Genomic DNA, 16,174 nt, shown 5'->3' on the forward strand with positions numbered 1-16,174 from the left:
GGAAGATTAATTAATCTGAGTCTTTGAGAGTAAGGGGGAAGTAAATTATCATGTGACCAAGGAAGAAAACGAAGAAAGAAATGCGAAAACCTTCTCTGAATTGATTCAAGTCTTGTTATATGAGTGGCATAGTAAGGTGACCACACTACACAGCTATATTCGAGTATTGGTCTTACAAAAGAAACAAAGAGCAGTTTTAGAACATAAGGGTCGCGGAAATCGCGACCAAATCTCTCTCTTCTCGCGGGTCTTTGAGGCCCGTAAGAAGAAAACGATACATCAATAGTAGAAAAATGAAAAGATTTCCAAAACGTTAAGCAGCTTCCTCTTTAGGGACGATTGGGTTCAAAATTATCTATTTTAATGGGTAATATCCACTTGTAATCTTGAAAAAATCGAACATTGAATGAACATAAGAATATTGTCTGAAAATGTTACATTGATCCAGTAAATATCGACCCCTTCTTGCTAAATTATCGTAAGCGACATGGCGCTTACCACGTTTTTGTCAACAGAAAAATTTTAATTTTTTTTTTGTTTTTAGACTTATTAAAGACAATTTTCATGTGAATGTGTTCTTGAACAATTGTTGATTACATTAACAGAAACAAAAGTTATATCTTACTAGTTCTTAGTGCTGGAAAAATACAATTAAATGTTGTCCATAATTCAAAACTCAATTTGGGGTCGATATTTTCGGAAAAATTAGCGTATTTGTAATGAGGTCTTAACTTAGTTTAAATGGTTCCCAAAACTTTAAACGCGTTTTTTCGATACGGTGTTTTCAACGTCGGTCGGTGAGGAAAATCTCATCAAAACGGCTGGACCGATCGGCTTCAAATTTCTAGACGATCTTCTTAGATACTTTTTCCAGGTAATGATGAAATAAGGTTTCCGACAATAATTTTTCAAGTGTAAGTTTTCTTTAAAAACAGAAAATAATTTGGATGAGAGATATCTTCCGATTTTTCACTATGACAAAGTGCAGATAAATTTACTTTTAAAGTTTGTTCAGAATTTTAAGTGAAAATATTTGTGAATTCTGCTGCGTCCCGTTAAACAAAAAGTGTTTTGAAAAAAAACCTTAAGATTATCCACAATTAATCTCCTATTCAAGGTCCATAAAGTTTCCGAATGCTTTGTTCTTCTTCTTTTCTCGATGACCAGCAAATCCCCCCTTATTTGAAGTCCTTTATTTTTTTCTTTCTTATAGGTTAAATTCACCAAATAATATCTATCATAACAAGAACATAACTGTTAAAAAAGAGCCTTGTTAAAATTAAAAAAGGATTGAGATATAAAATGTACCAGTTTTCTAAAGTTTGGTTTAAATTTGTATCAGCTAAACTTTGATTGTTCTCTTGAAATTTTTCTTTTAATAACCGATTTTTAAAGTTATTTGAAAAACAATCAAAATTTTACTGATACAAATTTAAACCAAACCTTAGAACTTGCTACACTTTTACATCTCATTCCTTTTTTTGCCAGCATAATAGAACTTTTTTGTTGTGATTTCAGTACCTACATTTTGCAAGGTAGTGCTGTAAAATTCAAAATCTATTTTATTTGGTTATTCTAGCAACTTTGCTTTCCCTAAAAAATCTGTGGCTTTCACTGTCGTGATTGTATGAGGTACAGGTCTTTTATATATTTCGAATATATTATGATGGGGACCACGCCCTCTCATTAGAGAATGTCTGATTTTAAGATTTTCTTTTGCATATGATTCTACCAAGCTTTATGTATGAGATTTTATCAGAAGCGTGCTACAGTATTTAATGAAAATTAAGCGAAAATAGGCGGCTGCCACGGCTGGCCATAATTATCACATTTTAATTTTTTTTTTCCTTTGTATAAACTGCCAGCTTTACCAAGTTTCAATATTCTACAATAATTAGAAGAGGTCTAAAAAATTTGATGAAAATTCAGTGAAAATGGGCGGTTACCACGCCCCTTGGCTAAAATTCTCAAATTTAAATTGTTTCCTTTGTATAAACTAACTGCTCTACCATTCTATTAAGATTCTACGGTAATCGGAAGTGCTCTATAAATTTGATAAAAATTCAGCGAAAATGGGTAGGTGCCTCCTGACTTAAATTCTTAAATTTAAAATTTTTGCCTTTGTATAAACTATCAGCTTTACCATTCTATTAAGTTGCAAAATTCTACGATAATCAGAACTGCTCTATAATATTTGTTGAAAATTCAGCGAAAATTAGAAAAAATTGATGAAAATTCAGTGACAATGGGGGGTTGCACGTTTTCTGTTTATAATGGTGTAGTGCTAAAATTTCAAGAGAATTTGGCTGGTAACTACCATGCCCCTTGATTAATCTCACTGCTCTGAGAAAGTCATTTGATTATTTTACACCATTTATTGTGCATTTTGAAGATATATGTATGTGTAGTTTGTAGATACATTAGGGTTCTGAACATGTTTGACTTTTATTGAGTATACGAGCTAAAAAAAAAAAATTCTTAAGTTCTAAGTCTCTATGATTATATTTACCAATGCCGAACTAATTTTCAATGTTTTCATTTAATATATCGAGAAATTACAAGTAGTTTTGAAGTGTTTTACTTATTAAATTTTACTTAAAAAATCGGTAAAACTGTAAGTTGATGAAAAATTTTCAATATGCAAAGGTCTTAAACACTGGAGTAGGTACACGAAAAAATTATTTTTAATTTCTTCTAACAATTAATAATAACCGTCAATTTCGTTGTTTTCATGATATTGGCGGTTGTTTTAAAATTATTTTTTTCTATGAAAATATTCGATCTCTTTCTACAATTTTCTCGGAAGGATCTCCGTTTAATGTCGGAAGACCAACGTTTTTCTTATAACTATATATGGACTTGCTAGCAATGCCTTTCGTGTTTTATATTTATCAAGTTTGGGTCAGTTCATGAAAACCCCCATGTCATATAATAGATTCGGAACGGCGGAAATGTACTTGTTTATTTATTTGGCTTAAAAATATTTAGCTTATTACAAATATTTAATTATACTATCCTAAACACTCTTCCTTTTTTTCAGACTAACTCCAGAAAAATATAAATTTCGTTGTTTTCATGATATTGGCGGTTGTTTTAAAATTATTTTTTCTATGAAAATATTTTATCTCTTTCTAAAATTTTCTCGGAAGGATCTCCGTTTAATGTCGGAAGACCAACGTTTTTCTTATAACTATATATGGACTTGCTAGCAATGCCTTTCGTGTTTTATATTTATCAAGTTTGGGTCAGTTCATGAAAACCCCCATGTCATATAACAGATTCGGAACGGTTTTTACTTAAAGTTAAAATGAAATGTACTTGTTTATTTATTTGGCTTAAAAATATTTAGCTTATTACATATTTAATTATACTATCCTAAACACTCTTCCTTTTTTTCAGACTAACTCCAGAAAAATATTTCACTAATTACTCTAGTAGTAATCGTGGTGGAATCTTCAATGAATTTGCCACAAGTGCTGTTCCAGCTTTTCTTTCAATGTACCCTCCAGAAATGGTAAATTATTTGTGAAAACTAACAAAAATTAAAATTGCGTGTTTAGTGAAATATTAATTTCGTGAGTTTATTTTTGTATAGATAAGTGCTTCAATGTCAGCCACTTCATTATTAAGTATATCCGCCCTACAAAAGTCGCTCATACCACCAAGGATCACATCTGGTAAATGGAGTGAACTCGCTTTGGTAATTCACCGAGGACGTGATCATGGAATTCCTTCATACAGGAATGCTTTAGATTTATGTGAAAATCGTTTTGCTGAAAATGACGTTTCAAATATTACATTTGAAAAATTATCGACTGTTTCAAACATACCTGAGGAACATATAACCATGCTAAGAGACATATATGAGTAAGATATATCAGTTTGTTTTAAAAGTATGTAAATAATTTTGCTTTTTTTTATTTTAAGAAACGCTGAAGACATTGATTTACTGGTTGGAGCGCTTTTAGAAAATTCTGCAGTGGGATCACTATTTGGACCAACTATAACATGTTTATTGACACGTCAATTTGCTCAGTTGAAGACAACTGATAGATTCTGGTATGAAAACGAGATTCCACCATCATCTTTTAGACTTGACCAACTAAAGGCTATTCGTCAAACAACACTGTCTGGGTTATTGTGTTCAACTAAACAAGTTGATAAGGCACAACCAAAGGCTTTTATTCGTGAAGACAGCTTTCTGTGAGTTCAAAAACCTTTAAACTAAATTAATAAAAATAACAATTGTTTAAATACTCCTGTCTTAATAGAAATACTCTTCTTACTTGTGATCAACTTCCCAAACTGGACCTACGCGCTTGGAAAGCTGATCCAAATGAGGAGGAGACAAAAGAAAGAATTGAAGAAACTCCTGAAGTTAAAGAAGTCATTCGAGAAATAAGTCCAGATTTATTAGAAGCTGCAGTTGAAAGAGCAAAAGAGGAACTTTATGCAAGAAAACGATTTGAGTATGACTCCTGGTTAGCGCGTAAGTAGTGACGAATTTAATTCGACATAAAATACATTTGTTTTCTTAAATAGAGGGTGGAATTGATGCTAAGTCACCAGATGGCGTTGCAGCGTCTTTCAGCAAGGCAAACCGTGCAGCTCTTCTTCAAGCCAATAGCTCTCTTATGCTTGAGCTTACATCTAATGAAATTTTAAATACTTTAAATCAGATAACACGTCGCAAACGTCAAGTTTTTGACGGAAGCCTTAATGCATTCAACCGCAACGAACTAACAGAAACTCTTCAAACTATCGATATAAATTCATTCCTGTCAGGGAATTCAAATGCACGTCAACATGTTGAGCAACAATGTGATGATCCACCTCTTCCTTGTGATGCCAATACTCCATTCCGTACCTTTACTGGATACTGCAACAATTTACGAAATCCTAATTGGGGTAAATCGTTATCAACCTTTTCACGTTTACTTCCAGCACAATACGAAGATGGCGTTTCAAAGCCTCGTATTTCTTCTGTTACCGGAGCACCTTTACCAAATCCCAGAACCATCTCAACTCTTATTCATCCTGATATTTCGAATTTACATACCCGCTATTCACTTATGGTCATGCAATTCGCTCAGTTCGTAGACCACGATTTAACTCTTACTCCTATTCATAAAGGATTTCATGAATCCATACCAAGTTGCCGACGTTGCGATTCACCACAAACTGTCCATCCAGAGTGTAATCCTTTCCCAGTACCTGCGGGCGATTACTTTTACCCAGAAGTCAATGTGACTAGTGGAGAACGTCTTTGTTTCCCATCGATGAGATCGTTGCCAGGACAGTTAACACTTGGACCACGTGACCAAATGAACCAAAATACCCATTTCTTGGATTCCTCTATGATTTATGGGGAAAATAATTGCGTTGCAAATAAGCTTCGTGGATTCTCTGGGCGCATGAACTCAACAATTCATCCTATTCGAGGAAAAGAACTGCTGCCGCAAAGTAACTCACATCCGGAATGTAAATCGCGAAACCGATTATGCTTCATTGGTGGAGATGATCGCGCTTCTGAGCAACCAGGTCTCACTGCAATTCATACAATATTTTTAAGAGAACACAATCGAATTGTTGAAGGACTACGTGGAGTGAATCCTCATTGGACAGGGGATCAATTGTATCATCACACAAGGCGTATTGTTAGTGCTCAGTTCCAACATGTTGTATTCAATGAATTCTTGCCACGTATTCTCAGTTGGAATGCTGTGAATCTTTACGGGTTGAAGCTCCTGCCACAGGGTTATTATAAGGACTACAATCCGTCGTGCAGTCCAATAGTATTCAACGAGTTTGCTGCCGCTGCTTTCCGTATCGGACATTCGCTGTTGAGACCACATATTCCACGTTTAAGTGTTAATCATCAGCCCGTTGATCCGCCCCTATTGCTTCGCGATGGTTTCTTCAAGATGGATGTTATGTTGCAGGTAAATAAAGTATATAAATATTATAAATCAAATGTTCAATGCTATGTTATTTCTGACTTCTGTCTTGAGTTCACCACTCCTATGGGGTTTTCGTTTGGTACAAGAATTAATTTATTTAGATCTGTCAAAAAATTGACAATTTTTGCCTTCTATTGGCCCAAAAAATTGATTTATTTTTTGATCTTTCATCAAAGATCAACATTTTTCGGCAGATTTACCCCTCTTTTACATACAGCACTATTCATCATTATCTTGTAGCTAAGCTAATTTTACATAAAATTGTCCTTAGAAGTTTGCTTGTAACACTTACCGTTTAGAAAATTACAGTCCTATAAATGTTCGTATCTATAAAAATATGCAATTTTTTTAAAATTAGAACTTTCTTTCACACCACCTCGCAGGTTGAGTTCTAGATGCGTTTTTTAATAGTATCCTCAAGAGACCTGTTCCACATTGCTTGGTATATCACACGGCCTTATAAGTTTATTATATACATACACTTCGCGTCATAAATAAAGGTACACATTTTACAAAATATAAAAAAGATTCGCACTTTGGTCAGGTAACTATGCAGATTTTCGGTTTTTGATTTGCAAAGAGTAACTTACGAGTAGATACAACACAAATATTTTGAAAACAATAGACCCCAAATAGAAAGCGTGTGCCCACTAGTTGCGTTTTTTCGCAACCTTTGACCCATCTTAACGGGTCAAGCGGATGGAGAACTTTCAGGACTTTTCACACTTAAATAGCAACCTGCATACCAAAAATCAGCCTGTAACGAATTTTTCCCTTGACAAAATCTATTCTTACTGGGCTATATAAATATGTATGCTTTGATTGATTTGTTTTCTTTTTGTACGTTTAACTGCAAACTAACCTGATGTAAGTAAGTTTTAACATACCAATTGTTTAATATTTACCTATCAATTCATTTTTTAATATTTTTTTATTATTGTTTGTTGCTTGTTAAAAAAGGAAACAATTCTTTAGATTCTACCTCTTTATTACATTTAACCTTCATGCACCCTGGCATACATTATAAGTATTTTTTATCATTTATCATATTGTTTTATGAACAAATATTATTATTTTACCTTTTTGCAAAATAATAATTATATAATTTAATTCAGCAATACAAAAAACGAAATATAAACAAATATTATATTTTTGATGAGAAGGAGAGAGTAAAGCAGTAACAATTGTTTGTTTTATGAACATATATTATGTATACACTAGCCCAAAAAATTAAGGGAACAAAAAAAAATCGTGATTTTTTTAGTGATTTTTGATAGGCTGTATCTCAGTAAAAACTGACCGCATCATGATAAAATAAAAAGGATGTGAAAGCCCTATTTTTCTAGTTTTAGGATTAAATATTAAATTATTTTATTTCTAACGGTAAAATAGCAAAATTGTTGGAAATGTTCAAAAATCAAATTTTTCAAATTTTTTTTTGTTTTTAATTCTCTCATAAGGAAGTGGGAAATTTTTTTCTGATAAAATGATTATTATTTTTAGAAAGGCTTTTTATTTGGCTATAGAATTCTTTTTGTTTCAAACTCCTACGATTTTTTTTACACTGCAATATCAGTCATCAAACCAAAAACCATACTTTTGACTTTGACTATCAATATCTCAACAACGGATCACTAAACAGAAAATTTAAGGACACATTTAAAAACTTTATTTAATTCTCTACAAAGAAATTAAGTTTGGTTTGTAAAAAAAAATGTTTTCTTATTTTTGAGATTAATTTAGGAAAGCTATCAAAATAGGCATTTTTACGGTTTTTTAGAAAATGTACCGCTATTTAATTTCTATGGGTGAAAAGATTAAACTGAGGCTTAATTATTGAAGCTTAATATACCTGAAACTAATATGCAAAGTTTCAGGCTTATTCATCAAGCAGTTTTTCTGTTGTGAAGGTTTGAACTTTTGAGATGAAGTAAAACACCATATTTCTGCAGTTCTAAATGATTTACTTCTTGTTACTTTTTTATGAGCAAAATCAATTGTTTTTGAGTTTATTTGAACATTTTATTAATAAATATCGTTTAAATTATAGATAAACCAAAGAAAAACAAAAAAAATTCAAAATTAGGAAAAATATCCAAAAATGGTATAAAAAGCTTTTCCTCAAAATTTAAGTTTTTTTGAAAACTTTTAATTTTTTCTTGGTTTATCTTAAATTAAAACGATATTTATTAATAAAATGTTCAAAAAAACTCAAAAACAATTGATTTTGCTCATAAAAAAGTAACAAGAAGTAAGTCATTTAGAACTGCAGAAATATGGTGTTTTACTTCATCTCAAAAGTTCAAACCTTCACAACAGAAAAACTGCTTTATGAATAAGTCTGAAAATTTGCATATTGATTTCAGGTATATTAAGCTTCAATAATTAAGCCTCAGTTTAATCTTTTCACCCATAGAAATTAAATAGCGGTACATTTTCTAAAAAACCGTAAAAATGCCTATTTTGATAGCTTTCCTAAATTAATCTCAAAAATAATAATAATAAAAATAATAAAATAAAAATTTTACAAACCAAACTTAATTTCTTTGTAGAGAATTAAATAAAGTTTTTAAATGTGTCCTTAAATTTTCTGTTTAGTGATCCGTTGTTGAGATATTGATAGTCAAAGTCAAAAGTATGGTTTTTGGTTTGATGACTGATATTGCAGTGTAAAAAAAATCGTAGGAGTTTGAAACAAAAAGAATTCTATAGCCAAATAAAAAGCCTTTCTAAAAATAATAATCATTTTATCAGAAAAAAATTTCCCACTTCCTTATGAGAGAATTAAAAACAAAAAAAAATTTGAAAAATTTGATTTTTGAACATTTCCAACAATTTTGCTATTTTACCGTTAGAAAAAAAATAATTTAATATTTAATCCTAAAACTAGAAAAATAGAGCTTTCACATCCTTTTTATTTTATCATGATGCGGTCAGTTTTTACTGAGATACAGCCTATCAAAAATCACTAAAAAAATCACGATTTTTTTTTGTTCCCTTAATTTTTTGGGCTAGTGTATTATTTTTGATGAGAAGGGGATAGTAAAGCGGTATCAATTTTCTCAAAAAAAAAAATTATTTTCAGCCAGGAATAGTGGACGAAATCAGTAGAGGACTAGTGGCTACCCCAATGGAAACCCTTGATCAATTCATAACGGGCGAAGTAACTAATCATTTGTTCGAAGACAGAAAAATTCCATTCTCTGGAATTGATCTGATTTCTCTTAATGTTCAGCGAGGTAAGATATTCTATTCACTTTGATGAAAATTATGCTTTTTTTAATTCTATTCTCTGAACTCTTCAGCTCGTGATCACGGTATTCCGTCATACAACAACTATAGAGCGTTATGTAATCTTAAGCGGGCCAACACTTGGTCAGACTTGAGTCGTGAAATTCCACCAGAAGTTATTAATCGTTTCAAGAAAATTTACGCTTCCGTTGATGATATTGATTTATTCCCCGGTTCAATGACAGAAAGACCACTACAAGGTGGATTAGTAGGACCAACACTAGCCTGTATAATTGGCATCCAATTTAGGCAGCTGAGAAAATGTGATCGATTCTGGTAAGTTCTTTAATTGCATATTGACTTAACAGACAAAAAGAACCTAAAGATTTGTATTAAGGTATGAAAACGAAAATCCAGAAGTAAAATTCTCCGAAGCTCAATTAGCAGAAATTCGAAAGACAACACTTGCTAAGATAATTTGTGAAAATCTTGAAATTCCAGGAGATATGCAGCGTGCTGCTTTAGATTTGCCAAGTAACTTTCTGTAAGTTGAAACTTAAAACGAAAAAATCATGCTTTTTCTAATATTTCTCATATTTTAATAGAAACCCTCGTGTTCCATGTCAATCTATGCCACAAATCGATCTGAGCGCTTGGCGTGAGAATGTTCAAGGCTGTCAAATTGGCAACCGCCAAGTACAAGTTGGGGAATCAGCATTTCCATCGCCATGCACAAGCTGCGTTTGCTCCGCAGATGGAGTGAGTTTCAATACTAACAAATTTGTATAAATATATTTGATTTTTATTTATTTTTATCAATTTAGCCTCAATGTGCATCCCTTAGAATAACAGATTGCGGACAACTTATTCGCCAATGGCCACGTGAAGCCATTATACGTGATGAAGTATGCAATTCACAATGCGGTATCTACTTGCGTGGAAATTCATTTTCAGCATCTGCTCCCACAGTGAATCAACCACAACAACGTGTTCAAAGATCCAGGCCACAGAATTTATTCAAGTTTCCTGATCTAACACCGTTTGTTACTTCATAAACAGAAAGAAGAAACAAAATAAATTCATAGTCATCCAATAGGATAGACTTTAAATTTGAAAGTTTTCGTTAATAGTTGTAGTGTAATTGTAAATAATTTTTGTCGTATAAAATTTGAATATACGAAAAAACATACTTTAAGAACTGTGCTTTATATACCTTTGAAATAAAAATATAAAAGTAACTTATTTATAATAAATCAATTGTTTTAGCTGTGAAAAATTTAATTCAAAGAGTTAGAGTAAAGGTTCAACTAATAGACATGAGCTGATGTCCAAACGGTGTGTGCGAATATGAGCAAATACTCAATAAAATCTGTTCAGAAACTTTTTATATAACAGAAAGTTTAAAATCTGCCAAAATTGAAAATGAGTTGGAAATGCTCTCCAAAACTCGAAAAATTCTTCTTTGATAAACATGCTGTATCGGTTGCATTATAATACCCAACTATAATATACTGTAGACTGGTGAACAGATGAAATTGCCGAACTCCGTAGAAGATGTTTCCATTTGCGGCGAAAAGTCACCAGAGGAAGAAGGAGACTAAACGTTCATCTCGAAAGTGAATTGGAAGAAGAGCCATAAGGCTGAGCAAAAGACGTAAATGTCAAGAGCTGCGAGAAGATGTGAGCAGCGACCCCTGGGGACTTGGCTATAAGGTCATTATAAAGAAATTCGGGACTCAGAAAAACACAACAGACTTAAGTCCAGAAAAGATTAGACACATAATGAGAGAATAAAACTCGACACGAAGCTGAGTTTCTAGGAACATATACGGTCCGCTGCAGAACGTGCGCTCAAAGTGGCAGCTTCCCTGTCAAGGCTGATGGCGAATGTGGGAGGAGCAACAGCAAGGAAACGAAAAGTTCTCATGACAACAAGCACCATCCTATTGTACGGAATTGAGATCTGGGCTCCTGGTCTGTAACTTTATCACTAGCGATACCTAAACGTTTTTCTAGGTCTATAAAATGCATTTTCTTCCATAAATAAAGCAAAATTTCTTTGAAATTCAGAATTTGTGAACTTAGAAACTAAGATTTTGAATGAAATTTCTTTTATTATGATGAGATTAAATAGATTTTAAAGTCATTGAAATATTTTATCGCCAGTGGTAAAAGCTACAGAACAGGTGCCCTGGCCTGACGCACTGAAATTGTAAACTAAGAAATTAAGATTGTGAATGAAATTTCTTTTATTTTGATGAGATTAAATAGATTTTAAAGTCATTGAAATATTTTATTGCTAAAAGCGATGTTGACATTGTGACGTCACAACATCGTTCCTAAATGCAATGTTTAAGTGTCAAATAGTTAAGTTTTGTAACTTTTTCCAAGTCAGCTTCTGGACTTGAGTTTCAATGTTAATCTATCAAACACAACTAAATGGGAAGAGAGGGGAAGATGGAAGAAGAGAATTTATTGTTTGTTTTCATATTTGAAATCATTAAATACATATTTTTGTTTCAATTTGCTTAGAATTCAATTTAAAAGAATTATTTCAGTACCAAAATAATTCTTTTTTCTTTCTTGTTTATTTATTCATAAAACTTATGTTTTGACAGATCAACAAAATGTAACATTAGTCGTTCCTAAATCAAAGTTGAAATTTTCTTACAAAATCTAACAAAAACAAATACAACGACACAACAACCAAAGTTAACTTTATTTAATAAAAGAACGGGCTACAGACATAGTAAGAAAAATTCTCAGGTAAGTTTTTAAAAACTTTTTTAATTTCATTTTCTATTTGCACTTCCCCCATCTCTTCTTTGACGCATTTCATAAAAAAGTCATGTTGTTTGAAAACGAAATCATTTCAAATAAAAATGAAAAAATATATAAGGGTTAAAATCGAGTAATTTTAAAAACAACATTATTCATCAACTTGATTTTACACTGGGTGAAAAAACTTTGTGTGTATTATAATGTTTTAATTTGAGACTGCAAAATTCCTTAATGTCTTAATTTTTTTATTTGTCGTTCATTCTATAGCTATTACAAATTAAAGTACCTTCTTTTTCTTTAAAATAGTTTCTGTTTACAAAATTTCTAATAAAGGCGGAGTCAAAACCGAAAACTCATTTAAAAAACAGTTAAAAATGTTATTATTAACTTTGTAAATTGTTTTACATATTAAATTGTTTTCATTATTTACGACACATCACGGTAGCTCTTAGGAATTGTACCATCCATGTCAAAACATTTACAGGAGCACAATGCCACAGGACATTCAGAGTTTTGACTAAAATTTAAAATTGAGAAGAAAAACAACAAGAATTTAATATTCTGCATACCTAAACCACTGCATGATATGTTCAGTATGTCCTCCATGACGACAAGTTTGACACCAGGAAAACCATTTCGAAAATGATTTTGATTGCCAACCAAGGCCTTCATGGCCAAATGCGCTTTGAGGTGGAAAATGGACATTTGTCCCCATGTGCAGAAGGCATAAGGAACAACGGGGCAAAGGTTTGCGACAGCTTGGACAGGATGAAAGCTATGTACAAAACAAACATCAACACTTTGAAAGCTGCTTTCAATTGCATATTTACGTTTCTTACCTTATTGACATTGGAGCTAACATTTCGCAGTCTTGCGTCGTCTTGCAAGGCAGATGAGACGGACTTTCCACAAAAGTTACAAAGAAGAAAAACAGTTCGTGATGTTGTAGGAACAGAACGAATGTTTTGCATATTAATCTCCAGCTCTGCCCGTTTTTCCCAAAGACGCCAAGAATCAAGAAGATTTAAATAACTTAAATAAAAAAAAACCCTTAATTAAGTAATTCTAAAAAGCTGTAGCTGTTCGCAAACTATTTACCTAGAAGTCCAATATTGAATTCGACTATCTGAGAAGAGACCACTTTGAAAGAACCATATGGCAATTAGTGAAACAGTTTGGACATCTTCTGTTCTATCAATATAGCTTTGCATAATATTTATTCCCTCGGCTGATTCTCCAGTTAATAAAAGTCCATTCAAGTCACCCTTTTCGATTGATGTTTGAATACAGGATTTAATATATTCAGCTAATTTATTTTCACTGAGATATTTACAACCAAAGGCAATTCTATCCGATAACAGTATCTGTTCCTCTTTCTGAGGAAGATTTATAAGTTACCTAAATATTGGATGGAAACACAATAAATTAAAAATCTTACCAAAACAGCTTCAAAATTTTCATTTTCTATTGTTATAAATGAAAAGATTACTCTCAAATGAGGATCTTGAATTTGCATATTGGCGTTGATTCTTTGAGTTTTCCATGCGTTATTGTCTTGATCGGCATTAAAGCTATATAATGCAATTGCAGCTATTCGATACATGCTGTGATCATCAGACTAATGCAATCAAAACATTTATCACTTTTGTAAAAAAAAAATTATGTTATGTTCGAACCTGATCCTCAGCCTTTGAAAGAATTTCACAGGCCTGTTGAATTTTTAAATGAAACGTACAAATCATAGCGGCTCTCGAATATTCCTTTGAAAATTAAATAAATTTTAATTTAAGATTAGTTAAGAGTATTTGTTTTTAGAAAAAATAAATATTTTAATTATTTTGAATTTCGTATATTAATATATTTAGTTTACCAACCAATTAGATAGATAAGTTCTTTATTTTTTCAATTTTTAAAAGTACAATATTTCATAATAAAAGATATACAAAGCATGGCTTTATAACCCATCTATCGGGAAAAAATCTAAGAAAATTTAAAAAAAAAAATACAATATTTGAGTAAAAAGAGAGAAAAATTCACAAAATAAGTTTCATAGTTAAAATATGTAAAAATAAATATCAAAGAAAAAATAAAACAAAGATATTAATTTCATAATGTGACTTTTAGTTTAGTCAAAAGAAAAAAAGAATCTTCAAACAATCTTGAATAATGTTCATCATTAAAGTACATTTCATTTGACAATATAGTGCAAAATGCAATAACAGGCAGTTATGTTCATTTAAAAAGTGTGACTTTTAGTTTAGTCAAAACAAAAAAAATTTTAAAAAGAAATAAATTGGTATTCTGCTTTTAATTTAGCTAAAACAGATAATTATTTATAAGTGAGAAGAAAAAAATAGGAAGAAGAACTGCATATTTCACAAGTGCATTTTGTTTGTTTAATTGAAAGGGCTTTCAGTTTGGCTAAAACGAAAAAAAGGAGAAGATACAATCACTCTAAAGGCCCAACTATAATAGGCATATGCGCGCATGGGCTCATGTCAAAATGGCATGAGTGAGTTGTCGACCATACACATTTCTTATGTGATAGCCATAATGCGCATATGCGCGCTTCGTTAACTTTCGTTAAGCATATGCCGTGCGCTCTGGAGCGCTCGGCATGAGTAAATTTCTCAGAATAAAATGTAAACAACATGGATGCAAGGGAGAGAAAAATTAAATTAATTTTCACTTAATATTTGATAAACGAATTGTGAATTGAATAAAAACAGTTTTAAAAATATTTTTGTGTAATTCAACGCGTTTTTTTTTACAAAAATTATTGAAATTAAAAATGTAAATTGTGACAAAAGGCTATGCGCTCGTATGTTCATTATGGCTACTCCTCATGTTTTCAGAAACAGGACGAAGCAGTTCGTTCGATTTTGACATAAGCCTATGCGCGCATATGCCTATTATAGTTGGGCATTAACATCTTGTTTCAACTCCAAACAAATTCAAACACTCGTTTCGATAGTTTTTTGCCTGTGAGACATAGCGTATGAAGAGGTTCCCAGCCACGATCTCCGTTTAGTAATAACTTAAAATAAGGGTAGTCAAAGCAAACGTTTGCACAGGGCGCTGTCTGGGTTGGACCGACACAAAGTATTTTTATGTATGGTTGGTATTTTCTAATATAAATAATTTTATAGTTAAAAAATCTTGTTTTACTTTTTCAAAAAATACATTTTTTGAATATCGTTCAAGTCTTCCATCTTTATAAGATAAGAGTCTGAAATTCAGCAGATTAGCAGTATGATACTAATTATGATTTGATAGCAAACAAGAGGAAGTCCTGATCACTTTTGAACATTTTGTTTTACCCATACAAGCGTGACCATCCTAGCCAGCAGTAGCTGGGTTGAAAAAAAATTAACTTTCGATTTTATTCTTGTTTATTCGACCAACATTTTGAAGGTGCCCGGAATAGTTTAGATTGATTTAAAAATAAAACGTATGTACATACTTTGTTATCACACAGGGATCGAATAAATCTATCCATATCTTGATCAGAAGTCCATCCACACAGCTTAAGGGCAGCATCACGTTGTTCACTCCTAAAAACAATGAAAATATTCAAGAAAAAATATAAATACTGCAATGTTTAAAAATTGAATGTTAGCTTTACTCCAACTTTACTAAAAGTGCCTCCGATCTAATTCACAAAATACAAATACTTGTCCAAAATTTTTAGAGCAAAATAATGTTCTGTCAAATTTCTTTTAAAAAAATCGATTTGAAATTAATTTTTTGCTCCGTAAATCATGCACATTGATCGCATCGAGATCGATTTTAATTCGATTTTTTTTTTTTGTGTTGAAAAGAATGCGATATTAAATAGGTTACTCAAAAAAATATCAAGTGACATGATTTGACATGTGTTTAAACATTTTTGTAATTAATTGTGTTCTTTGACGCCACAAAAGTGTAAAAAAAAAATTACTCCGGTGTAATTTTATGTCGTTTTCTTTCACTCCAATGAGAGTACCCTTTTAGTACTTATTTTTGCACTTTTGAAGGTTTTGTGTTCTTTGACGCCACAAAAGTGTAAAAAAACAATTACTCCGGAGTAATTTTAGTACTACGGAGTACCCGGATTTACTCCACATTTTTAGTCAGATTTACACCGATTTGCACACACACTTATGAATTTGAAGTTTGACATTTTATGTCGTTTTCTTTCACTCTATTAAGGAGTACTCTAA

At 31.8% G+C, this 16,174-nt stretch overlaps 2 protein-coding genes across 4 annotated transcripts in view; one reads left to right on the forward strand and one right to left on the reverse strand.

Annotated features, from left to right (window-relative positions):
• The window catches only part of LOC129915962 (uncharacterized), a 61,841-nt gene extending 50,367 nt beyond the window's left edge, over positions 1–11,474 (forward strand). For both annotated transcript variants that reach the window (XM_055995704.1, XM_055995693.1), the window contains 10 exons: positions 3,400–3,514; positions 3,596–3,867; positions 3,928–4,203; positions 4,272–4,489; positions 4,543–5,942; positions 9,046–9,199; positions 9,266–9,527; positions 9,589–9,735; positions 9,797–9,950; positions 10,016–11,474. In XM_055995704.1, coding sequence (XP_055851679.1) covers positions 3,400–3,514; positions 3,596–3,867; positions 3,928–4,203; positions 4,272–4,489; positions 4,543–5,942; positions 9,046–9,199; positions 9,266–9,527; positions 9,589–9,735; positions 9,797–9,950; positions 10,016–10,246 — 3,229 coding nt within the window. In that variant the 3' untranslated portion in view covers positions 10,247–11,474. The remainder of the gene's footprint in view (positions 1–3,399; positions 3,515–3,595; positions 3,868–3,927; positions 4,204–4,271; positions 4,490–4,542; positions 5,943–9,045; positions 9,200–9,265; positions 9,528–9,588; positions 9,736–9,796; positions 9,951–10,015) is intronic.
• An 851-nt stretch (positions 11,475–12,325) lies between these two features.
• The window catches only part of LOC129915975 (GATOR complex protein MIOS), a 39,326-nt gene continuing 35,477 nt past the window's right edge, over positions 12,326–16,174 (reverse strand). For both annotated transcript variants that reach the window (XM_055995725.1, XM_055995715.1), the window contains 7 exons: positions 15,436–15,526; positions 13,649–13,732; positions 13,411–13,590; positions 13,071–13,348; positions 12,812–13,004; positions 12,542–12,747; positions 12,326–12,489 (listed from right to left, as the gene is read on the reverse strand). In XM_055995725.1, coding sequence (XP_055851700.1) covers positions 12,399–12,489; positions 12,542–12,747; positions 12,812–13,004; positions 13,071–13,348; positions 13,411–13,590; positions 13,649–13,732; positions 15,436–15,526 — 1,123 coding nt within the window. In that variant the 3' untranslated portion in view covers positions 12,326–12,398. The remainder of the gene's footprint in view (positions 12,490–12,541; positions 12,748–12,811; positions 13,005–13,070; positions 13,349–13,410; positions 13,591–13,648; positions 13,733–15,435; positions 15,527–16,174) is intronic.

The sequence above is a fragment of the Episyrphus balteatus genome, chromosome 1 (genome assembly GCF_945859705.1).
Source record: "Episyrphus balteatus chromosome 1, idEpiBalt1.1, whole genome shotgun sequence".
In the NCBI taxonomy this organism is placed as follows: domain Eukaryota; kingdom Metazoa; phylum Arthropoda; class Insecta; order Diptera; family Syrphidae; genus Episyrphus; species Episyrphus balteatus.